At 38.2% G+C, this 26496-nt stretch overlaps 1 protein-coding gene across 1 annotated transcript; it reads left to right on the top strand.

The window, feature by feature from the left end:
• The first annotated feature begins 297 nt into the window (after positions 1 to 297).
• LOC111034841 (protein Wnt-1) lies at positions 298 to 26021 on the top strand. Its single transcript, XM_022316235.1, has 4 exons — positions 298 to 830; positions 8366 to 8628; positions 17732 to 18024; positions 24722 to 26021. Exons 1-4 carry the CDS (start codon positions 718 to 720, stop codon positions 25358 to 25360), a joined length of 1308 nt encoding a protein of 435 aa, XP_022171927.1. The 5' UTR covers positions 298 to 717; the 3' UTR covers positions 25361 to 26021.
• The last annotated feature ends 475 nt before the right edge of the window (positions 26022 to 26496 follow it).

Below are 26496 nucleotides of genomic sequence, written 5' to 3'. Positions count from 1 at the left end.
TTCCACGGTTGCCCAATAACCGCTCCGGCGGCCGCCAATAACCTGTGGTAACAGCCGCCGCCGCCGCCGCCGGACCGTTTTCGTCGCCGTCTCTCCGCCGCCCGGCGCGTCGTCGCGTCTCCGTCGCGCGCGCGCGCCCGACTGTGTACCGCCGGGACGCGCGGCGGTGGGCGGCCGGTGGGCGGGGCCCGGCCGGCATCCTCCTCCTCGTCCACGTCCTCCGCGCCCATCCTCCCGGGCGGAGATGATTTTTTTCGTGGTCCACGAGGACGGCGGTTTTCCTGCGGCCCGAGATGTCGCGCATTCACGATCAGTCGTTCTGCTCCGCCGGACTGGGGTGCGTTCATCTGACTGTATCGCCAGCGCGCAGTGTTGTATAGTTTACTTGTGTGCATCAGTCGTCCGCAGACTCCCGGGAAAACTCGTTTCTCCTCCGAGCCGCGCTCATCGCGTCACTCGTCCATACGATATATATTATTTCGTATATTTTCGTACATACATTAAACTACGGCTGATATCTCGTCTTTATCGGATTTATTCGTTTTCATTTTCGGTTTTTTTTTTTCCTTTTCGGCGTCGTCTTGGTAGCCACCCCCGAGAGGAGGGTTCCTAACGACCCGCACGCGGTATTCGTGTCGTCGCTGTTCGCCGGTCCCTATCGCTTCGTGCTGACGGGACATTTTTCCACCCCATATTTGTGGTACCTAGACATGTGACATGAAGGCTACAATTGTGATCAAAACAGTTGTACTGATGGCCCTTGTGGTTGTCGAGATCTCCAGAACTTTTGCCAAACACCGCGAAGGAAAATATAAAGGCACCCACTGGTGGTAAGTAGTTTTGTTATTAGTCATCACTCATTTAATAATCTAATTTATAACTATTATTGTTCTAGATACGTATATTTGCGTTATTTATTTGCCTTTTCACGTTTATATACGAATCTTACTTTAATCATATCATTATTTATTTATTTATTTATTTATGTATGATCAAGAGTGGTTGTTCATATTATGTTATATACTATACTAATTTATTAAATAATATACAATAAGTGTGTCTAATAGTTTTGTAGTAGTTAAATTATAAAATAAATTCGTATTGAAAATATAATATGTTTGATGCTATTTATTTATTTAAAATATTTTTTAATTCTAAAAATATCGCTAGCTTATAATTTATACATATTTAAGTATTAAATAATAATATTGTACTTAACTTAATTCTAATTATAAAACAAAATTAAAATTATATTTATGACATTTATATTTGCTTAAAATATTAGACAATACTTATTTCAAAACTAAATTAAAATGATTATACAAGATATAGTAGGTACAAAATATAGTTGATAAATTATTGAAATCTTGTAGAATTTACTAACATAGTAAATTGTAATGGACAAAGTAAAATGTTATACATTTTGAAATTCGAAATTATTGAGTATATTTATTTATGGTCAAAGAAAATCATATTTTATTGATATTGAATTGTAAAATATTATTTAGTCACAAATAATTATTATTCCACAGCAAATATATTAAATTATAAAAAGAGATTCACACATTTACGAGGTAATTAAATAATTAATATTTTAAGAAGTTCGTATTTGGTTATATATTTTTATTTTACAAAATTTTTGTTAATATTTTTGAGAATAATGATAAATCATTCCATATTTTCATTGAGAATGAATTTTATCTGAGTTATAACTAACCTTCTTCAGATAATATTTTTACTATTGTGTTATTCACGATTTTCTTCATAATGAAAAAAACAATATCGCAAAATGAAAATGACATATAGGCTTATACAATTATAACTATAAAGTTGGTACCTATAATGATATTTTTTACTGTCTCAAAAACTGTTTTGTGTACAAAACTAAAAACCTTTAACAAAAATAAAATCTATCTCTGGAGTGAAAACAGTTAACTCAATGCTCTCTTAGAAATTAAGAACAATTTAAATTCGTTTAGTTTTGTGAATAAAACCAAAAGTATTAAACTATTCTTGATCTAAATAACTAATAAGTATTAGTTTCTTTAGTTATATAATATAATATAAGGATTATTGCATGCAAATTATTTAGTGCACACTGATAAGTGATAACTTTTATTTACTACTAAATGTTATGAGTAATACAATTTGAAAGATAATATAACTGACTTAATTAAAAAATATAATAATGGGGTTAATTTAATTATGTATAATATAACTGTTAATCATTATGTTTAAATCGTTAAATGTGTAGTATATCTATAACAAATATAATCAGATAAACTAATGAATCATCAAAAATTGTATTGTAACTCTCTCAAAAGGTCAATAAATAATTTTTATGTATATTATGCCTACAAGATACAACCAATTAAAAATACTATAGTAAATGCTTTGTTAAGTTGCTTTGAAATTATTAAAATATATTTTTAAATACCTACATATTTTATTATTTTGTTTTAAAAATATTTAAAGTATCAATTAATTAACTACATAATGTTTAAACAAATGCTCCTTATTTCTTTAATATTTTTTCAACTCGTTAATATAAGAATAATACCTTTTATTTGTTTCATACCTAAATTCTGGGAACAAAAAAAAAAATACAATATCTGGTAGGCGTTGTGTGAACGATGTAAAAGAAAAACGAAATAAAAAAAAAATGAAAAGAAAAGACAAATCTTTTTTATTCACATAACAGTATAACACAAACAGCAGAAGATCCAACCTAACCTACTTCTATAGAAAATAATATTATTATATACCCTTTTGAGAAATTTATACCGTTTGATTCATTCAAACAATTCAAGCATAATCTTATTGGGTACCTAGTATACGATTTATTATTTTATTATAGTGTGCGAGTCAACGATTATAACATAGAAACCGGAAGGAATGTCACCACGATCTCAGCGTGAACTATTTGATAATGTTACCTAGGAGTTTTTTTTCTTAAACATTTGCTTACTTTTTATCTACCAGACATTAAAAGGGGTGGACAGGGTCAATTGAGAAGAACCCTAATAAGAGACACAGGGGAACCACCCAAAGTGGCCGTCTGTATGTCTAGATGGCTATCTGAGACTATTGTGAGTAGTTGACAGACATGTATAATACACGCACGCGTTTCAATAGAAGGGCATCATCGAACCCCCCTATTAATTTCAATTTGCACAGATAATAGGGGAAAAAAACTGTTCCCCAAAACGAGAGCAATATATATATATATAAATACGTAGAGGCTTTTACGTTATCATTTTTTTTAAATCTTTCAAACCATTGTAAAGATATATGAATGAAAAAATACAAAACGCATATTTTGATGAAACATTTTTCTGTCCCCCAGTCCGAACAATAATGCTTCGTTTTCCGGCATCTTTTTTTTTATCTAAGGCAGATAATTAAGTTCTTAAAAATAAAAAATAAAACAAATATCCGCCGAACAAATGATGATGTCATACACAAACGCACACAAACGCACGATAGATACCATATATATTGTGTGTATAATATATTATTTGAATAGCTATAAACGTTTAAAAAATATAATAGTAGGTACTTATGATTTACATTTTAGGTTTAATATATTAAACATATCTATTTCAAACTTGAGACGCACTTTTTATTCTTTCCTTTCGCTATTTTATAACAATATAATTATAATATATTGTATAAACACATAATGTATGTATGTATATAGAGAAACATAATGGTTGGTTTCTATACACTTGAAAAAGAATACGATCGAGATGTCTTCATAAAAATTATTGTTTAGCCATTAATATTATATTATATTATACAATAAATGTAAACAAATTAGGATGTACGTTGCGCGCGTCACTGAGCATTATTTTTTATTACGATTTAACTATGTATTTTTTCTTCTGGATTAAAATAGCGATGTTGATGCACGTGACACAATTCAGGATGATTTTATTATTATTATGTTTAACTCTCTCGATAACTTAAGTCACTGGACAATAATAGTAATAATAATCATAATAATAATGATAATATGACAAGTACTCGAGTGATATTTTCTCACGATGACACTTGTAAGTCGTAAGTCAAAACGGTTACCTATAGGTTTTTTTTCTCAAGTCCATCAATCTGTCGGACGTGTTTCCGTCACACAAATATATATCAACGCCGCCCTCCGTCGACGTCTTCGATAATATATGACTGGTGCACTCGAAATTACGCGGCCCCTGCAGTACACGTGTATAGTATATTATACTGCGGCCAACAGTAACTATAAGTGGTAGTAATTGTAGGTAGTAGTCGTCATAATAATAACGATGATAATAATAATAATAGTAATCATAAAGCTGAGGTAAAAATCATTTAGGCCGCTAATTACCTACCGCGGTACACCTCTATACCACGGGACGAAAAATGTTGTTTGTTAATTAATTTCCGGTTTAGGACAGGCCCGGGCAGTAGGTAGTAGAGTTATTATTATTATTTTTTTTTTCAAATTTGAAACCAATAATAATAACACAACGTTGTACAATACACGCGTAGGCATATATATATACAATTTAGGTACTTCAATACTTCATGCATCGGGTTTGTTTCGAAATACGTTCGCGCGCTGCACTAATGACACTATCTATTATAATATGTTATATTATATATGCGCGGCAGTGGTGGTGGCAGCGGAGTCGAAGGAATACCATTTCGAGTAGTCTACACACGTGAAGTAGAAAAATGCTCTTGTCTCCGACGAGAATCCATTTTTTGCCGCGTATAAAATTCTATAACGTCCACAACATTATTTTTTATTACGACTTTTCACACTTAATCCCGTATTCATTATGTGAGTATCATAAACCTACATAATACTATAACTATACATGTTATATGGTCAAATTGTAACATGGGGGAGGGGCGAGTATTTCTTTGTTTTAAATTTTTTATCGTATCTTTTCGGTTATACCCCATGATCAATGAGACATTTTAATCATCGCGTACGAGATATTTTTTTTTTACACTGGCACTCCCTTCTAATTCTTTTCCGATTTCAGCTGCAATGTCGATAACACTCGCGTGATTGCTCGTATTATAAAACACCCACGCACATCGCGGACCGTCATGTTGTGGCCACGGATTATACCGCGAGATCTGCACACACTGCATAATAATGCGTAGGTATATAATATAATATATACCGCGGTATGTACCTATATATTATACACAGACAGCGGATTCTCGACGTCTGCGGGCTGCAAACGCGTACAGTATAATAATTTAATATATAATGATGGTCGATAGATAGTTCGTCTCATTTGCGAACGCCACTGCTGCAACCGCCGTTCAGGTACATAATATTCAGCCAGTCTTCTGCCCATTGTTGTCGTTGTCGTTGTCGTCCTCCTCCTCCTCTTATGATGTTACAGCTCCACGTGCGTCGACGTCCGATGACTTTAGACGGCGGCGGTCGGACGCGGACTCGCCGCTGATCGGACACGACCGTCGCCGGCCGATTTGTCCGTTATCGGATCTATCGGATCGAAACCAGCCGCATACATCGTCTTTTGTGCGCCGCTCGCGCGTGGTACTACAATGAAGTCGTATCGCGTCGTGTCTTGTGCGCGCGTTCGAACTATGCGTCGCGTTAGTGAACCGTGTAAGTTACTCGTGTGTTTGTAGTGTATATAATATATATATAGTGTGTGTGTGTGTGTGTGTGTATGTGTGTAGAAAATAAGAATCGGATGATTAACGACATTAGGAGACCTAAAATATAAAAATGTCGACCGGAATGAAGCCAGAACGCGAATATTCCCACGACAACCGATGATCAAGGGAGATAGGCTAGAGCTGAGCTAGTGATACTATAAATTACACTACTCACACATATAAACGCAAGCGCGCGCACGCGCATGCATTCTCTCTCTCTCTCTCTCTCTCCTCTACCGCTCTCGTACTCACAAAAACAAAACAAATTTATAAGGTAAAAAAACTAAACGAAACAAAAAGAAAGAAGGAAAGAGAAAAGAAAACGAGTTATGAATATAATACACTTACCTACTGCGCCTGCCTGCCTTGCCTATATACCTTTATACATTTTTTCCCCCGTTTATATAAACAAGTAAATGTCTACCGGAACATTCCTCACTGATTTATCTTTTATCTTGCACGTCAACAGTTAACGTTTTACGATAATCACCTTTTAAAGTTACTAAATTACACGCGCTCCGCTGCAGTTGTCACGTCGGCCGAGCGCGATGACGCGACTCCAGTGAATAATTTCTCCGGTAAGTCTTACCCTCTCGTGCCTACACGTACCGCGAGCTTTTATTACCGCTATTTCTAAACAACTAGCAGTCAGGCGAGTAAGGGTACACTGCGTCCGGTATGACAACGTGCGAGCCGTGTATGAAATCATGTATAATATTATAATAATATTTCTCGTGCTACAATTCACATATCTTTCTGATGCACACACGGCGCTTATAATATTTATGTAACATACATTTTTATAGTATTTTTTTTCACGACGCATAACGTAACACTATTTGTTATACAAATAATAAAATATGTTGGCAAAAAAAATGAGTCATCTCGTCATCTCGAAAATTACACGTCAAGAACCAACACACTACCTACATAATATATAATCTTGTATACCTGCAGCAACGCGCGTATTATTGTGTTATAACTTTTAAGTGAGCATATGTGTGTGTGTGTGTGTGTGTGTGTGTGCACGTCGTTGTTGGTGTTGGTCATCGCGCGCGGGTAGTCCGATAATACTATTGTACACATAATATAGTATTTTTTCTTTCTTTCCACACATTTTTCTCTGTGCTCTTGACACTGCTGCTGCTGCTCATTCCTTTTCGCAGTCGGTCTTATACATTTATTTATAATATATATATAATATATATATATATATACCGCCGATCCGTCAACACGTTCAACAAATAATATATCCCTGTTTGTCCATTATGTGCTTAATTTCTTCATGTCCAAGCAGACGGCATAAGTGCGTGTGTGTGTGTGTTTATGAACACACATACACACATACGTCGATCTCGAGTGCTTGGATCCATTGTCCAGGCACGTCGATTTCCCTTCACTCCCGTCTCGAGCACGTCCTGTAGACGTCGTCGTCAACAACGACGACGACGACGACGACACTTTGACAGTGGCGGCTGAGACACACTTCAGACCTATCGCGCGTATTGTGACTGTATATGTAAAGGAAACATCTCAATGCATAATATTGACCGTCGTCATCGCGTGGTCAAAAGACGAGTGTTTTTCGTGAGTTAAAATAATAAAATACACCGAGCACATAACATTATCGTCATGAGATTGCAAAAGTGACGGTTTCTGACATATTATAAGTAGGTATAGGTACGCGTTTAGCGCCAATGCGAGACTAATCTTCCGCATCCAGCTTGGTATTTGATATAGAAAATATAGGCGTTAGAAAAAAATTAATAATTGATAATCTGGTGTCCATGTGCACGGTGTACATTTTATATTTTTTTGTGTTTATTTGCCGCATAACAGTCTTTATGTTTAACGACTAGCGCATTGTCAATAAAGACTTACGGTCGGGTTAAACATTATCGTTGGTCAAATACATAATATTTTACACATCCTAAATTGTATATAATAACTGTATACACTGGTAAGAGTCATTCTCAGTACAGCTGTCACTAAAGTGATTCATCACATAATTCGCATTCGTATGTCTGTCTGTCAGTCGCTTATTCATGGTATAAAACCGCGGGAATGTACAAATAAAAATAAAAAAATACATCGATTGTTTATTGGGAATGTTTAAGTGAAATAGAAAATATTTTAACATAATTTTATTTTTAGGCTATTTGCCATATGCATGAATAATACGCTTATTTGATAAATAATATTACTCGCAATGATAAGAAGCACTAAGTGAAAAGATCTCCTAGTGGAAGTAACATTACTTTGTTGTGAAAGAATAAAAAATAAAAAATATTATAGTATCCATGGCACGTCGGTACTATATGATATTATTCATATTATGTAACGTCGTATAACATGTTAATACCTATGTATGTTTATATATATATATGACTCATTTATACGCATTTGTATTTCAAATTAATTGATAAAAATAATATTCTCGAAAATGGGCCAGAAACTGACAACCCGACGTAATACAAGACGTTTGGTATCGATTTTTTTTTTTATTGAGTTTAAAGGCTTCAACAGCTAGGTCATTAGCTTACAATTATATTTACATTAACATTATAATTGATTGTGGTTGTTTGCTTAGCTAAATTACTGTGTTGCAATTACAGTTGTATATTATATATAGGTCAACAATGATAGCTTAAAATATACGTTTAATTTTTTTTTTCGACAACAGGGGAATTGCTAAAGCTGGCGAACCTAATAATTTGGCTCCTATGACCCCTGGCTTGATGCTCATGGACTCATCATCGTTAACGTTACTGCGCAATAAACAGAGGAGAATGATCCGCGAACATCCGGGCGTATTGCAAGCGATCAGCCGAGGCGTCAATATGGCACTGCAAGAGTGTCAGCACCAGTTCCGGAACAGGCGTTGGAACTGTTCAACTAAAAACTTCTTGACTGGCAAAAACTTGTTTGGGAAAATCGTGGACAGAGGTAAACCATTTTACTTACATTTTATATTTTGAAATCGCGCTAAATTATAAAATAGAACTCTATTATGACCCACCCGCAACTATATAGTATAATAATTTATTATTCTATGAACAAATATTATTTTTTAAATCATAAGACACAATATAAATTAACTTTCTCTTCTATATGTATATTATATATACAATGTGTACACAATGACGAATCGTTGAAACCTGTCAAAGTACATTAAATCTCCATATCGACTTAATCGCGAATTAACACTACTACGTCATCAACGTTGGCGATAACATACAAGTTACAAAGCTTTTACCCAGGAAAATTGTTAACCAGTTATGCCCTGGGATTGGCATATGGCTGTACCTATAATACACAATGTATTGATTATTATATTATGATACCGTTAAATTCACGTTAATTACGTTAAAAGCGCATTATACATTTATACTTGTAAGTTATGCATTGTTCGCCTTCCAAATGAGGTACACAATATATTATAATATTATATTATAGTCTGCGCGGGGACGCGGGGTGGTTTTTTTTACAGATGTACCTCTATATTATATACGTGCGTTCGTACTCAATCGATAAAACTGTTATAATAATATATAAATCATCTTATTGTATATAATATATAGTATAAACGAAGTAATGGTATATATTATCGAGACTTATTTACGATACTCGTGTTCTCCGCCGTGGACATAAACAATTCGACTGACGTAACAAGAGTGTTATTGTAGTACTTATAATATATATATTATGCGCGTACGTGCAGTATGTAGTATTATATTATTATTATTATTATGTATATAGGTAGATACCTATATACATATTTATGATTTCGTGATTTGCAGTAACCACCAATAATGTAAATATAAAATATCTACAAACATAGGCCACAAGTTTATATTCTGTGTTATTTTGTATATTATGCGTTGTAGATAAAGACGAAAAAACAATAAAAAACAATTAATCGAAAACAAAATTATTCATGAACATTTATCGACACATATTATGCGTTGAGGCGCCCCGATCACATCTACACGGGTATTGTTATCGTGGGATCACGCACGTGCCATGGCCGTTTTTCTGTATTCTGTTTTATTATAGTCCTACAGAAACGTAAAATAACGTTCCGTGACATTTAATTTATCGATATAATGTTTTACCAATGTATTTTCATGAATTTAAATTTAAATCGATAAAATATGATTTGAAAATACGCTCATTATTAGTTTATTAACAAATTGGGTTTATCGAAAAATGTCATCGTGAATTCGTAGCACAAGATTGTACGTATTATGATATACTTTAATTGCAATAATTAAATAATTTTATCCTAAATTGCAGATTTCTATAATATTGATTTGTTTATTTTACGATGCTATCAAAACTCAATTAGTATTAATCGATGAACAAATAACGATCAATTCATAATTTAAACGACTATAACCGATGATAATCATATTATAAGTCACAAATTCGAGTTAATTTAAAAATGATCAACTACTATAATAACATCGATAATACGACATTATTAATCGACCATTTTTAGTCCATTAATCACCATTGACGTATGGAATATAAATCTCGTCCATGCAATCTGAAAAACTTTAGCACGTACTCGGCACGTAATATTATTTTATACGACAATATTTATAAAGACAACTCTGTATAATATAGTTATCGTGGTCTGATAAAGTTTGAAAATTTTTTTATTTCGTTTTATAATATCTGTAGGTATTCTATACACTCGTATACGTTACTCATAGCATACTAATGTATAGGTATATAAGATTTGACGACGATCGGGGAAACGATAGTGTTATTATTTATTATATAATATTATATCGACGGTTATCGTCAATCTCATTTCGTACGCGTACCTATACACGATCATTATTATATGCTCCTCTCGGCGGTCGAACAACTATATATATATATATAATATATATATATATGTATGTATGTGTAATATTATCCACGAAACTTCAAGCGCTATAATAATAATATAACGTTATACGACTTTGGTTCGACGAGGAAACATTATTATTATTATACCTTCGTACGCGTGCAGCAGTGTTTAATATACACGACGACTACGGCGAGTCGTCCAATATCGTAAAAAATATTATTGTCAAACGCGTATTATATTATTATCATCGTACTATAGATAATATAATATATATTTATATATATACACTTACCTTGTGTATCCGACCCGTCCCGGGGACCTGGTGTCCGCGATATTTATGAACTTTGCTTCGCAACGCAATAATATCTCGGTGTATAACAATATTATATTACCTACACAATATTATTATAATAATAATAGTAATAACGTAAATGCTCGTATTATTACGTGTATACAATATTATATTATTATTATGCGGGGAGGTAGGTATATATAGGTACGTTCCCCCACTTCTCGCCACCGTAGCTTACTGCTGCAGTCACCGTCGTGTAGGTATTATACTGCGGAGGTATATACCTATGTTTTACCATTTTTATTGGGCTGCAGACCTGCTGCGGGCCTCGCCGCTACTACACGCTGGAGATATGATTATAATAATATTATTATGTAGGTATTATTGTTATTGCCGCCGCCGCCGCCGCCGTCGTCGTCCGTTTCGTTTATTATTTAATTTTTTTTTATCTTTTTTTTTTTCTACCCGAGTGTCGTTTCATTTCGGGCGTGATATGATTATATCGCGAACGCGTACACGACCATCGTCATGAGCCGACGGCCGTCGACGATCGCCGTGTGAACGGGGTGGGAAAATCGAGAGGTAAGGACAAAAAACGTGTCTTTATCACGTCGCATCCGACTGGAAAATACAATAATAATAATAATATTATTATTGTCGCGCGCGCCCGAGTTTGTGTGTGTGTGTGTGTGTGTGTATGTGCGTGTGTGTTTGTGTGTGGCTTGACGACGTGTCCACCGCCTCGGGCATATATGTATATATATATAGAGGTACCATAGGTATATACACTCGTCGCACGACAGTATATTATATTTTTAGTAGACGCGCACGGGGGGAGGAGACAGCTGAGGGGAAAAAAAAGATTAAATTATGTAAACGAATCGTGTGAACCGCATGTAAAACGACGTCGTTACATACGGACGCCACGATATATATTTTAATAGACATTTTTTTTCTTTCACGAAAAAATATAATAATAATATATAGGTACCTACCTACCTATATACCTATACCTGCCCCGCGCCATATTCCGGAAGATAAAAATTGCGTTCAAACGGGTTTAAGCGCGAAGAGTTTTTTCGCGTGATTCGGCGGCGACGGCAATCAATTGTATTGAATATTATGTACACCGACTGGAGCAATAAATTCGAATTATCCGCCGTTCGGTGTTGTACGTGCTGACGGCGGCGCTGACATATTATTTCTGTATAATATTATTATAACATCGGTACACGCGGGGTACACGGAGAATATACTTTTAAATATTTACATAATATTCGTTTTAAATATTTTTTTTCTTATTTGTATACATCGTACCCACATTTGGCAGTGGAATAAAATACACTGTTTAGATCCGAATCTTTCGTAATAATTAAAATCGGAATACCGCACGGCATTTCGTTATTATTATTATTAAATAAATCGTTCGGATATTTGTCGGAACGACGCTCCATCGTGCACACGTCCTGCAGTATTATAGGTATATAATACTTACATAGCGCACAGACAGTCGGACACACACACACACACACACACACACACACACACACACACGCGCGCGCGTACTATGCGATCTAACTCTTGAGTTTCAGATAAAATATTATTATAACCTACCTCGGTTACACGACGATTATAATATTCGGACGATAACGATCGGATTCTTATGAAAATTCATTACACGGAGGAAAACGCGTATAAATTCGTTGGATGAAAAATGTGGTATCAGCACTAAGCATCTATGGACCGATATAATTTATACAAATCCGAATGTGTTTATGTTGGAACGTTTAAAAGTCACGTGACCGCTCGCGACCCATGGTATGGGTATATACGTCCTACCTACCTATAATATATTAATTTGTACTACCGAAACCAAAACGCATTACGATTACCACACACATAATATGACTATAGGCCGTTTACATATATATATATACCGTATAACAGTGGTACGAACACACACACACACACACACACACACACACACACACGCACGCACGCACAATGTGTCGTATCAATCGAACGTTTAAAATCTAACCCGTTTATCCGGCAGTGAAACCGCAACGCGTTTATCCGTCCGAACACACTCGGACGTCATCGTCGCTGCATCGCCGGCAGACTCTCGACGAGATATCATTATATACATATAGTATGTATCTCTGCCAGTGTGCTGTCATACAATGTATAATATTAATAGACGCAAGCGCGGGCACAACATAATACACATTATTGTACACACTGCAGCATAACATCGCCGCGCGAGCACAATAATAATAGTAATAATAATAACAATAATGCAAGGCAGAAAAAACAAAACAGAAAGCAAAAAAAAAAAACAATAGCAGCCGCGTACGAGTGCTGTGTGTAGTTGATCGCTGCAGTTGGACCGTCGGCGGTGGAGGGGCAAGGGGATAAATCGTGTATGTCGTGTGTACGAGCCGCGACGACCGCGACGGGAAGGAAAGAGAAGAACGTGTTGACATTAGACCTCCCGGCCGCCGCCGCCGGATTATTAGTCGACTAATAACGTCATCATAGGGTTTCCCGCGGCGTGCCCGAACAGATCCCCCCCCATGCCCCGCCCGCCGGGCATATTATTTATTACACGATTTAAGGTATACATACGTGTCTTTTATTTGACGGGTTGCACGCTCACTGTAAACCAGTCAAATTATTTCGTTTAGAAAAACGTGTTTGTGTGTGTGTGTGCGTGTGCGTGTGTGCGTGTGTAGGTGTACGCGAGTGAACGTGTGCGCCAGTGTGTGTTTTTTTTTTTTGGTCGGATACTTTAATAATATATACCTGGCGGCGGCGGCGGCGGTGGTATATAATACAACAAACGCGTGATATCGTTTTTATTATTATAATATTATTATAGTGTCCGTCGTCTCCGCTCTTGCCATTAGAGGCATAGGCGTCTCGGACATCGGAGCACCCGTTTTTCGAACAACCGTTTACACCACGCGAGTGTGTGTGTGTGCGGGGCTTGACCTTTACGCGGGCGTTGCAGTGGGCGGCGGCGCGTGTGGTGGCTGGAGGGCACCGAGTGCGCGTAACGGAAACGCGTCGAAACTTTTTGGAAAACTCGCGCGACGGGTGTATCGGATTTCCCGCTTCGCCGCCGCTGTTGCTTCCGTTGCCGCGGCGCGGAGAAGACGGCCGCCGTGCATATCGGTCGTGAAATCCGGTTTGGCCGCGTCAAAATACCGGATTTCGCGTATTATTACCAATATATATATTATATTATAATAATAATATGGCTGGCGATTTGTTTTTTTTTTGTTTTTGGCGTTTACCCGTCCAATAATAATAATCATTTTCCTTATTATTATTTAACTGCTGCACACGGTTCGCGACGGCTGCTGGAGCTGAGCATCGGTGATGGGGGGGGGGGGGGAGGGAAGGGTGACCGGTCGGTCGCGTCCGAGAACAACGAAAACCACCACCGCCGAGCGACGCGATGATATTATAATATAATACGTAATACAAAATCGTAAAATTACATGCCTCCGTCGCCGGACTGCGTATAATAATATATATAATATAATATCGCATAACGCACTGGAACGCTCGGGTATGATATTATACGGTGGGAGCGGAGCTGCGGGGAGGAAGGTATTTGGGTCTGGGCCGCCCGCTGGTCGGCGACGACGATTATGGCGCGTAAACTTTGACACGCACGGGCGGATAGGTGGCGGACAACAAAAAAAGAGAAAAAAGAGAGAAATATAATACGAGTAGCAGCCACTCTGCGGCGGCGGTGACATAATATAACAATATGTATTAATAATGGCCTTTAGTGTAGGACAGCGCGAAGGACGTAGCACGTCGCATTATTATCGCACACCTTTCCCACCTTTTAAGTTACGTACGTTTCATATAATATTATACACATACACACACACACACACACACACACACACACGCACACACACACACACCAACACCGGCCGTATGCAATAATAATAATAAAAATTGATCACACTGCATCGATATGCGCGCGGAGATACGGCCGCCCGGGGGGGCGAGTCGTCGACGCGTCTCCCATTCGGCCGGTCCGCAGATTTATGTCCCGTACATAATTTCCGTTCCCGTTTTTCACGCGCGACGGCGATACGGCATTACAGGCATGGGTAGGCACTCTGCACGTGCAGTGTAATACGCGCGCACCTATGTATATATACAATATATGCCTATACACATTATAATATATACAATAATAATAATAATAATAATAATATGATATTGTTAACCCCGTGCAGTGCATAATATAACCCTGCACACCTATATACATGTGTATAATATAATAATAATAATAATAATAATAATAATAATAATAAGTATGGTCACAATGCTCTTCGCGCCCAAGCCGCATGTGCGCACGGTGGCTCGCGGGGCGACGGGGGAGGTTTTTTTTCTTTCCACCCGATTCGCGACGCCGCGCCGGTGGCGGAATCCCGCGAGGGCGGGGGCGGTGGCGTGTAAATGTACCGCACGTCCGAACACGCTCCCACGGTGTGCGCATAACTATATAATATAATGCGCTACAGCCTCGCAGCACTCACGTGAAATCGCCACCGTTACGATATTACTATATCATCGTCATCGCCGTCGTATGGTCGTCGTCGTCGCGGTATTGTTGTAGAGCGAGTTATTTATTCGACGGGTTTAGGTCGGGAGATTTTTTCTTTCTTTTTAAACATTTTTTTTTTTTATTATTATTATTATTCTTTTCTGTTTTTCGAAAAGGGGATCGGCCGCTGTACGCGCGCATATATATTATCGCCACGGCGTGAGGTCGTCGTCGCAGGTCTTCCCGTAATATAATTATACGCACGGCAGCAGTCACTGCGCGTGTAGCAATTATCCGTATCGTCGTCGTCGTCGTCGTCGTCGTCGTCGTCCAATGCTCACACGTATAATAATAATAATAATAATATAGTGTAGTATAGTCGCGACAGGCGTTATATATATTTTACGATTTGACCGTCGTAAAGGTGTACGAACGACGGTATAATAATAGTATAACGCATAATCGCCGACGCCGCGCTGACGTTCGATTATTATCACTATTATGTACGCTTTGGTTTTTATACGGTTTTCAAAATGCGAACAATGCTCGACCGATATATAGCAGAGCGACTGTTAATGTAATATAATATACTATACCTAGGTACATAGTGATATTGTAAATTATAATACCGTGATAGGTAGCTACCGGTATCCATCCACTGGCCATAAAATAATACTACACCTATAATATACCCGGAGAATTATTTTGGTCGAACTAAATAGCAGATGAAATCATTTTAATAATAACAATAATCTTTATTTCAAATATATATATATATATATATTATATATATCGTATAGAGCTTAATAAAAATTATAGTAAAAATATGCAAACTATCCCCTACAAGCATAATACATTGTGACGGGATGAACAGATTGAGTTCATTACGAAAGTTTTCACAAAATAAACATAAATCGTATTGAAATTATGTACATTAAAACATAAATAACAATAACATGTCCAAAAAAAATAATACTTCATTATAATTGCATTAGGTGAATCTCTGAAAAATCTAGTTTTTTTTATATAAATGACTTGAACAAATTTAAATAAAAAAATGCATGGATATTAATTTTGAGCAATCTACATATTTGAATAGTAGCAGGTATACAACATACTTTGATTCCTATTTGCTTTTAATATAATAAAATAATATGATAATATAAGTTATTACTGTTATTACTAATCGATGGGAATTCGTTATTGCTGCACATCGGATTATTATCCTGACGTGTGCGTGGCTAGTAACCAAGAAAGAAACCGCCTAGCTTACTCGACAGATGGCAACGAAATGTACTTCCTCTTTTTTTAAAGTAAAATTTAAATGATGTCAAGTTAGTTTTATATTTTTTGTGCCCCCGAAAAACAGGTCCAATTTATAATCGTATCTCTACAATAAACATAATAATTAATATTATTAATTCGACAGGTAATAAATGTTAAGACACGTCCGTGTGTGCCTATGTTTTTATCAAATTGTTCATCGATTCATGTTCAAGATACGTATCACATATAAGACCGTATGCGTTATAATTTACAACGTATATATCTTTATTATGCCGTTCGATTGTTGGTTTGTCATGGATGTATAACAATATAATTTTATGAAACGTCTATTTGACCCTTCGCAGTGAATACATCGATGACCAATCAGTATTTTCGACATTTACGTAAAAAGTGCAGTTTACAATCGATTGACATAAATAGGTACACAATATTCGGGTAATTCTACAAGTTGTGAATGTGCACGCTCGCAAACGAGTTTCTTCGGCCGAGAAGAGACGACGCCTATGATGACGGAAATATCTCGTATAGCCACAAAAACCATCGTTGTCGTCATTGTCGTTGAAGTCTCCGCCGCCGTCGCCGTTGACGTGCATCTTAATTAACTGTATTGGTATGCGATCGGAATTCGTGTTCAAACACGCGCACGTGCGCATATACTTATTATTATATAAATACAAAGTGCATTTACCACTCTGGTGGATTCGACGTGTTGATTGATTGGACCGTACACACACGACCGCGCACTGCACACAAGCACGTAGAAGATCTTCATGTGCGCTCGTGACTGTGTGGGTATTATCGTAGATATACATACATATAATATCAATACCCGTGTATACCTAATACACCTATTACCGTCGTTTATAAGTGTTTTTCGTTTTCGGTTTTGGTATTTCCTCCTCGCCCCACACCGCCTCCATCACCCGCCCATCAACCCAGCCTATAATAATAACGTTACGTATAAATTTGAAAGGCCGACTTATCGACGAAATTATTAACATATGTGTTGCGTGGGCGTACGTTGTGTGATCCACAGGTTTCAGGGAGACGGCGTTCATCTACGCGATCACCAGCGCGGGCGTGACGCACGCGGTGTCCAGGGCGTGTGCTGAGGGCGTGATCGAGACGTGCACGTGCGACACCACTCACCAGCGACGTGGACCGTACATCCAGAACTCCGTGCCGGGCGTCAAGGACTGGGAGTGGGGTGGTTGTTCGGACAACATTGACTTCGGGTACAAGTTCTCCAGGATGTTCGTGGACACTGGCGAGCGGGGCCGCAGCCTCCGGGAGAAGATGAACCTGCACAACAACGAAGCCGGCCGCATGGTGAGTGTCTAAAGCCTCATTTAATATCATAGTATAATATACGTAGTATAAGAATTATTGAGGGTAATTATAGCTAATATATGTTATTATATTACACGAGGGATAACGCCGTTAGGTACAGTGTCTCAAACGTTTGGGTGCGTAAGGTATGTTTTTTTTAGCTTTAATTTTTGACAAAATATTTGTGTTTTTCTTTTTAATAGTGAGCGTAACCCATTTTCTATAATCTCGTCTACAGCCTCTTATATTATCATTATTTTGACATGTCATCTGTAAAAAGTTCAGTTGATTTTTGGTACTCGTATTTGGATAGCATTATGATTTCTGGGCCGGAAAGAGAATAATTCAGTCGTTAGCTCTTATGGCGAAAAATTTGCAGTGGAAAATTATGACTATATATCGTGTGACGATACTACTCGGAAAAATAATTTATTCTAATAGAGTTCCGGGTCAGCATTGAAATATATGGAAAACAAAAATTGCGTACTCGGATTTTGTTCAGTCTGTATGCATGTTAAAGGGGCCGTCGAAAAATTCGCTTCCGAGCCAAAATGTTTATGTGATACATCGCTAAGAATTATTATATTATTATATGTGAGTGCGCCAAGAGAGGATGTATAGTAGCAGCAGCCACAGTAGTAGTTGCTGCACCAGCACAACTAGTAGTTGTATAGTAGTCACTAGTCGGGGACGGAAAAAAAAAACAGATAAATAAAAAATGACAAAAAATCGAATCCCGGCGGGAAATTTTTTCAAATATGTTTCAACAGATTTTTGTCGCATGAACGGCTTTGGTATACTGCCGCCGCTGCCACCACCGTTGATGCACACACACGCACAAGCGAGGTATATAGTAGTTTGATTAGTCGTTTGGTATGCGGTTTACTCTTCATATTTGTTATTTTTATTTTTTGTCTACATACACACACACACACACACGCACTCAATATCGTTTATAAGTGTGTGTAGTAATATTATTCACTTTTATCCACGTCTGCTGCCGTTGACCGTTTTCCCATCGTCTGGTTGGCCCGGGCCACCGGTTATCCTCCGCCGCTGCCGCGGCCGTCGTCTCAATTTAAATATAACGTAAACATCGGAAAGACGACAAATCGGCGGCGGCCGCCGCCTCGTGTGTATGTAACATATATATTATTATTATAACACATAATAATATCATTATACTTGCGTTACATTTTATAATATTGTGTTCCAAATAAATAATAATATAATGTAATACTATATATCCGCCGGCGCTTGAAACGGATATTACCTAGGTATACCTAAATTGCGATCGTTCAGGTATAATAATATTATGTGCAAATAATATATCACGTCCGTCCAGCGATATATTTCGCAATAAATATTAGCGAGAAGCGGCTACACGCTACAAGACGCACCTATATAATTGGCGATGTAATATGGCCTGATGTAAACAAGTAATTTTTTTCTAGTGCACAATATTTTAAATGTTTGATGCTTATTCGCATATTTTTGACGATTGTCTAGTGCACCAATGGTCTTGATCTACTAATATATTATACATTACCTATACCGATGGACAATATTACTGACCTTTTTGATTGGTATTTGACTTTATTGTTGAATTTTAAATTTTAGTTAATTTTTTTCAAATATTAAATTTATTTTAACATACAAATGATGTATTTGTAAAATAATTTATGTTTTGGTATAAATTATCGATTTAAATTTTTTTCATCATAAAAAATGTGATTTTGATATTACTTACTTTAGATTTCTTAGAAGATTGTTAACGTTTTTTATCGATATTTAACATGAATTTAAAGCTCTGCTTATACGTCCATCTAAGGAGCTTCGTCCCTCAAAACCCTTCTTTACTGTCCACTACCCCCTCGATGTTCCGTACCATCGTGTCCTAAATATGTGACACAAGTTTTTGACGAATGCAGTCTACAATATGTACGACGATCTTCATGAATGTATATATATATATAGGTAGGTACCTCTATAATATACAACAGTACGGCCGCGAGCGAGCTCGGGAAAACAATAAAACGGTCGGGCAGATACCTACACATATATATTATATGACTTGAAACAATTAATAACAATCGCTCGTGCACGCGAGAAGAAGGAAAAAAAATCACCGAACTCGGAGGGGGCATTGCGCACACACGGCGGCGGAATACCTGTGTGCATATATATATATATATATATAAACATATAACATTATCGGTATTATTATTATTATTATTATTATTACGTATATATTGTTTTTAATTTATTCTCTCCTAACACCGTGTGGTCTGCAGGCGGCGGTGGCGGTGGGCTCACGAGAGAGAAGTGTATCTAAATAGATTTGTGTGCGTGTGTCGGAACCGGCGAGTGAGTGAGCGAGAGAGAGACCTCCGTCGCCGACGTATATAATATTATAATATTTACCTCGCGACGGGTCGTACAACGTGAGCGGCATCTATCATAATAATATTATCATGTACCGTATATTATTATTATTATTATTATACTGCGGGCAGCATCATGACCCGCGGTCCACCGCCCCGCGCCCGGCGGGTTTCGCTACGCTCACCGCTCGCGCTCGCCATGACTAAAACGCCCCGCACGGTCGTCCGCCGTCTTCGTATTCGTCGCCGTCGTCGTCATCGTCGTAGCCGTCGTCGTCGTCGTCGTCGTCGTCGTCATCGTCGCGGTAGTCGTCGTCGCGGCCCACCCACACTCGCGTGTGTTTACCGCAGCGCGAGCTTTACACACGCACACACCGCTCGTCCGTATATTATAATAGACCCTGGACAGCCTCCTGCCACCCCACCCACCCCACCCCACGTGGCTCGGCCGCGTCGCCGCCGCGGCGGCATATCACAGCGTGCGGTTTCCCCGCCGTCCGCTCACCGTTTGTTGTAATTATTTCACTATATTACTTCCTATTGTACCTGCCTATATATTATACGACACGGCGCACACAAACTATATATACATCACATATACCTCGACCGCGGTCGTAGTACCTGCAGCAGTAGGTATATGTCTACCACACGTACCACCTATATATATTGTATAATATGTATATCACATTATTATTTATGCGTTTGTGCTCGTGCTGTGTATAATGTATGTGCGCGCGTCTCTTTGTACACGCGTGTCCCGGATTTGGGGAATCGATTTGTTTTTTGTAAAGAGTCCTATCCTTTTTTATGTAGAAGTGTCTGTCAAATTAAAAGCTTTCACCAATTCGGCTGGTGCATGTATAGCTTTGGCTTCCAGATACTGAAATTTTTTTGTCAAGGATTTGCGATCGCGGCTTGTTGATAAATTATAGGTTCATACGCATACGTTTTTAGTATGATTTATAATTACTAGAACATTTTTATAAGAATGGCCGAAGAGCTTTAGATGTTTTTCCTCTGTCGTTGTATAAAAGCCACTGCATTTCTTACGCGTAAACTGATCCTATACGATTTCCCACCTCCTAAACGCGAATAAGTCTGAAACTCGTCACTGAATTTCGGGTCGTTCAAGTCTCCGACGCGCGGAATGACCACTTCTCGGCAGACGTTTTACAATGTTGCACACACACACTGCCGCCGCTTACACTGTGATGATTTTTGATTTTAAAATGTATACATATATGTATATATATATTATTATTGAGTATTACACAATATTGCTAGTACGTTGTGTAATACTCTGTCGATATAAATTCAAATGCGTAGCGAATGGGTGACTATAATATATTATTATGCGTAGGAAGCGAGGGGTTACAATATAATATATGTATGTATGGAGACGAAATGCGCGAAGATGAGAAGACGAGTCTGCAGCAGTGTAGTGAGCATATACAGCCGGTGGGAAACGAGAGAAGAGGTTCACAGGCGGAGGACGTTATGTATTACAGTGATAGGCAGAAGAAGGGGTATAATAATACTATAATGTAGCTCGCATACGACAATAATATACGAGAATAAGTGATGATGTCGCGAAAATAGTCACCACCAATGAAGGAGGCTGCACCGTAATAGATAATCGGCTGACAGCGAGCCGCCACCGCCGCCGCCGCCACCGGCCCCATTGAAAAGCGTTCACAATAAATTTATCAACAAGACAGTCACCGGCGCACACCGCAGCAGCCCCGGAGCTTTGATAGATCGTCAGTACGCGTGCGCGCGCCAATTGTCCTGTATATTATTATATATACGATATACGCGCAACGACGACGGTCTCCGGACCGGACCGGACGACGGCGACATGCGTGGTAGTTATAATATGCGTCGTCGTCGTCGTATGAGTTGAAGACGCAGCCGAACGAGCGGAAAGATATATATATATATATATATATATATAATATGTATATAAAAAAGTAAATAAAAAACCACACTTATAGACCGAGAGACCCGCGCGCGAGTGTGTGTGTGTGTGTGTGTGTGTGTGCGTGTGTGCGTGTGTGCGTGCCCGGCAGCAGCATTACATCAAGCGGTGTAATTGACATGACAATACGAGGAATAATTTTAGCTTTCACCCCGTTTGACATTGTCAATTATATGATCTCGAATCTTACATGACGTTTCTATAGTCTTGGTCGGTTTTTTTTTTCCGTCATTGATTTTCGCTCGTCTCCCCGTCCCTCTCGCACTCGGCTCTCTCGTTCGCTTCTTTTCCGTTTTTTTTTTCACAATAGACCTTCTGCCGCGGTCCGATGGCTGCAATATAATATATTATATTATATTATTTATATTTATACACCGGGTCGACGACGGTTTTTCCTCGACGGGTCGCCGCCATGTGAAACACAAACGATGCGACAATCCCGACGCTACTCACAACCGTCTAATTACGATTATTTACGATTAAAATCGATATAATATACGCGTATCCGTTTATTATTTATAATACATTATTATTATTTCAATATAATACTACGATGGGCTCTACAACCTCTCGGAAACCGCCGCCGCGGCGCTGGAGGGGTATATATTTTATACGCATATAATACGATCTCGCGTCCGTCCGCATTTAGCCTATTGGGGTGAGGGGAGTGATGGTGGGGAAGGTACCTATCTAGGTAGGTACGTGGTGTTTGTTTCGCAGCGTTATTTATATCGTTCAAAACGGCCGCTTGTGTCGTTTATATATATTATATTATTATACTCTTCCCTCGACCGTACAATAGCTGCAGCGCGCGGTCTCCCGACAATAAACGAAACGATATATACCTAATAATAATAGTAATAATTTCCAGCCGATGGACGTTTTCGCGATACGCGGCGCTCGAGAAAATATGTTATTATATTTTAAGTATGAATGCCGAAGATTTGACGTGGTTATAATTTACGCACCGTCCCGGGCACGCCTATATGTATAACCATATATATATACATATGTATATAATATATAATATTTTATCGCATCCCATTCCGCGGTGGTAGCGATGTCCGACGGTTTTGGTCTTGGTTTTCTTTTTTGTTATTCACGTTTTCGTTCAATATAATAATATATACGTATATGCACCAGCTACATTGATAGGTATATAATATGAGTATTATATATTATATACATATGTATGCACCTCTACTCGTGGGTGGCACACCGCGAGATTAGTTTCGGACGATTGCGCCGCGCGTTACTTTTGAATTTCGACCATAGCGTAATAATATATAACATTATATTTTACGTATATATGCATAATATATATATATAGGTACTCCTTTATATATTATACGTATATGGTTCCCATACTACGGCGTGATCGCTGTGCACCGGAATCACGGCACGTCGCCGCGGTGCTTATTATAATACTTTATAATATATACACACGTATATCATAATATATAAGACGTATTGTGATGAGCGCTGGCAAAGAGTTCTGTGCTCTACGCACGTGCTTTGTGTAAAAAAAAAAATATATATATATATATATATATAATATGTGCACTTGGTAAAAGTCGAGAGCGGTCATGTGATATGCGTCCGCAGTGGAGATTTTTAGGAAAATCGGTCGACCCGCTAACTGGTGGCGCGATAAATGGGTCACGACCCGTTGATTCATTACGAGTTTCCAAGGTCGTCTCTGCACGATATCATTATAATATAATATATACGTATAGCATCGCATGCACCGCAAAAAGCCCGGTCATCAGAGACCTGGACAAATCGTGCAATGACTTACGTTACATCGCGCACCGATAACCTTCGACCTCGCATTATTCGTGTACACCTACAATTTATGGACCGTATATTATAATATTATATCAATAACTGCAGTATATTTTGATACATGATATTTGACTGGTCCTGCAGCGGTGCGCAGGTGCAGGCTGCAGTTTACCCCGCGTTTGCCTCAGTTGATCATCGCCAAACGTCGAGTCCTGAATAGACCCACAATACTATTCTTAAACTCGACACTGTACGTAGGACCGGCCCCGCGGTTCATACCGCAATATTTTGTTAATTTACCTGTACCTAAAACATAAACAGACGATGAGATTATTGTACTTGATAATGTTTGTAAATATATATATTTTTCTAAACAATAATATTAATAACATTATTCTGACCGATGCATCGCAAGTACCTACGTATTTTGTCATTTTGAACGACTGATGATGATCGACAAATTTAAGTTGGGCTGTCTTATAGATGCTTCTTTATGTAATTCCATTTGCAGCGTGTCTATAACCTCACCTCTCGGTTTCTTATGTTTCAGCACGTACAATCGGAAATGAAACAGGAATGCAAGTGTCACGGCATGTCGGGCTCGTGCACAGTGAAGACGTGCTGGATGAGACTGCCCATATTCCGTTCGATCGGCGACAACCTCAAGGACAGGTTCGACGGCGCGTCCAGGGTGATGGTGGGCAACGCGGGCGGTCTCCGCCGGTTGCGGCGCAAGGACAACGCGCAGAACAAACACTCCGATCAGCAGCAGCAGCCGCAGGACCAACAGTCGCAACAGCAATCGCAACAGAACGGCGGCGGAGGCGGCGGCGGAAGGGGCGGCGGCGGCAGGGGAAGGAGGCGCGGCGGCGGCCGGAACAGGTACAACTTCCAGCTGAAACCGTACAACCCCGAGCTGAAGGCGCCCGGTACCAAGGACCTGGTGTACCTGGAACCGTCACCCGGGTTCTGTGACCCGAACCCGCGTCTGGGCGTGCTGGGCACTCACGGTCGCGCGTGCAACGAGTCGTCCATCGGCGTGGACGGGTGCGACCTGATGTGCTGCGGCCGCGGCTACAAGACCCACCAGGCCCTGGTGTCCGAACGGTGCAACTGCACTTTCCTGTGGTGTTGCGAGGTCAAGTGCAGCGTGTGCCAGTACAGGAAGACAATCAACACGTGCCTGTAGACCACGCACCGCATGCAACTGCACTGCGGTCGCAACCGCGGCGGCGGCGGCGGTGGGCACGGGTACCAGCTGGCGGCGATTATATGACATCATTCCATTCATCCATCATTCCTAACGCACGTATAATAATAATATTATACTCGATTTACATCATTTACGTATTGTGTACACACGCGCGCTTCTAAACGTAAATCATTATTATCATATTTTTTACGATTTCTGTTCTATAACCATTTTACATTATCCATTTTATTTTAATAATATAATAATAATTAATAATATTATTTATAACGCGTCCGCTTTGCGCGCGATCGTTGAAAACGAACACTCGACGGTGCCGCTCACACCGTCAGCACAATATTATCTCAGCTGCGACCAAAATCTCGTCCGCTCCGATGCCGTTTTTCGAAACGTAATCGGCGCGAGACGGGAGAGCGGCATTATAAGTCGAGAATTTCGTTTTAAACGATTTTTTTTTTTTTTTAATTATTGTAATAACTTCTACTTTCTATTTTCAATTTTTTTTTTTATAAAAATATTATGACACCGGCAAAACCTAGAATGCAAACCGTTATTCCACACGTATTTTCGAATGTGTACATCCTGATATATACCAAACGTTAATGTTTTTTTTTTTTTAAATAAAAATTTAAAGTTAGTATAGACAATATAACATGAACTCATATTTCAAGTTTATATTGTAATTTTGTAATTATTGTGCAGAAATTTAATTTATTATTATTATGCGATTAATTTATTATCATTTTTTTTATATAAGCAAATTATAGTTGTTTTTTTTTATTATTTTTTTTTTTATTATGAACTGTATTGAGTACCCTCTTAACTAACATTGTCATAAAGATTTTTTTTAATTTGTATTTTTTTTTTTTTATTATTATTATCATACTATTATTATTGGTTAAATATATTCTAATAACTAGTAGTATTCTTATTTAAAAGTTTAGTTCCTTTAGCTATATATTTATGTAATTTAAAAAAAATTGAAAAAATAGACAAAAAGTTTTACACAAAACGTGATCCTATACATTGTAAAATATATATATATATTATTTATATATATATATTTATATATAAATATATTTAATACAAAAAAAAAAATCGAAAGTTTTATTTGT

Source organism: Myzus persicae, unplaced genomic scaffold (assembly GCF_001856785.1).
Source record: "Myzus persicae strain clone G006 unplaced genomic scaffold, MPER_G0061.0, whole genome shotgun sequence".
NCBI lineage: Eukaryota > Metazoa > Arthropoda > Insecta > Hemiptera > Aphididae > Myzus > Myzus persicae.
Note: the sequence above shows the minus strand (reverse complement) of the source record. Positions and strands in the feature narration are given on the sequence as shown.

Excerpts from the sequence above, each read along its gene's own strand:
- LOC111034841 (XM_022316235.1), top strand. The coding sequence starts at position 718 with ATGAAGGCTACAATTGTGATCAAAACAGTTGTACTGATGGCCCTTGTG. Across the intron at positions 8,629-17,731 it reads TGGGAAAATCGTGGACAGAG|GTTTCAGGGAGACGGCGTTC; the intron begins GTAAACCATTTT and ends TGTGATCCACAG. Across the intron at positions 18,025-24,721 it reads ACAACGAAGCCGGCCGCATG|CACGTACAATCGGAAATGAA; the intron begins GTGAGTGTCTAA and ends CTTATGTTTCAG.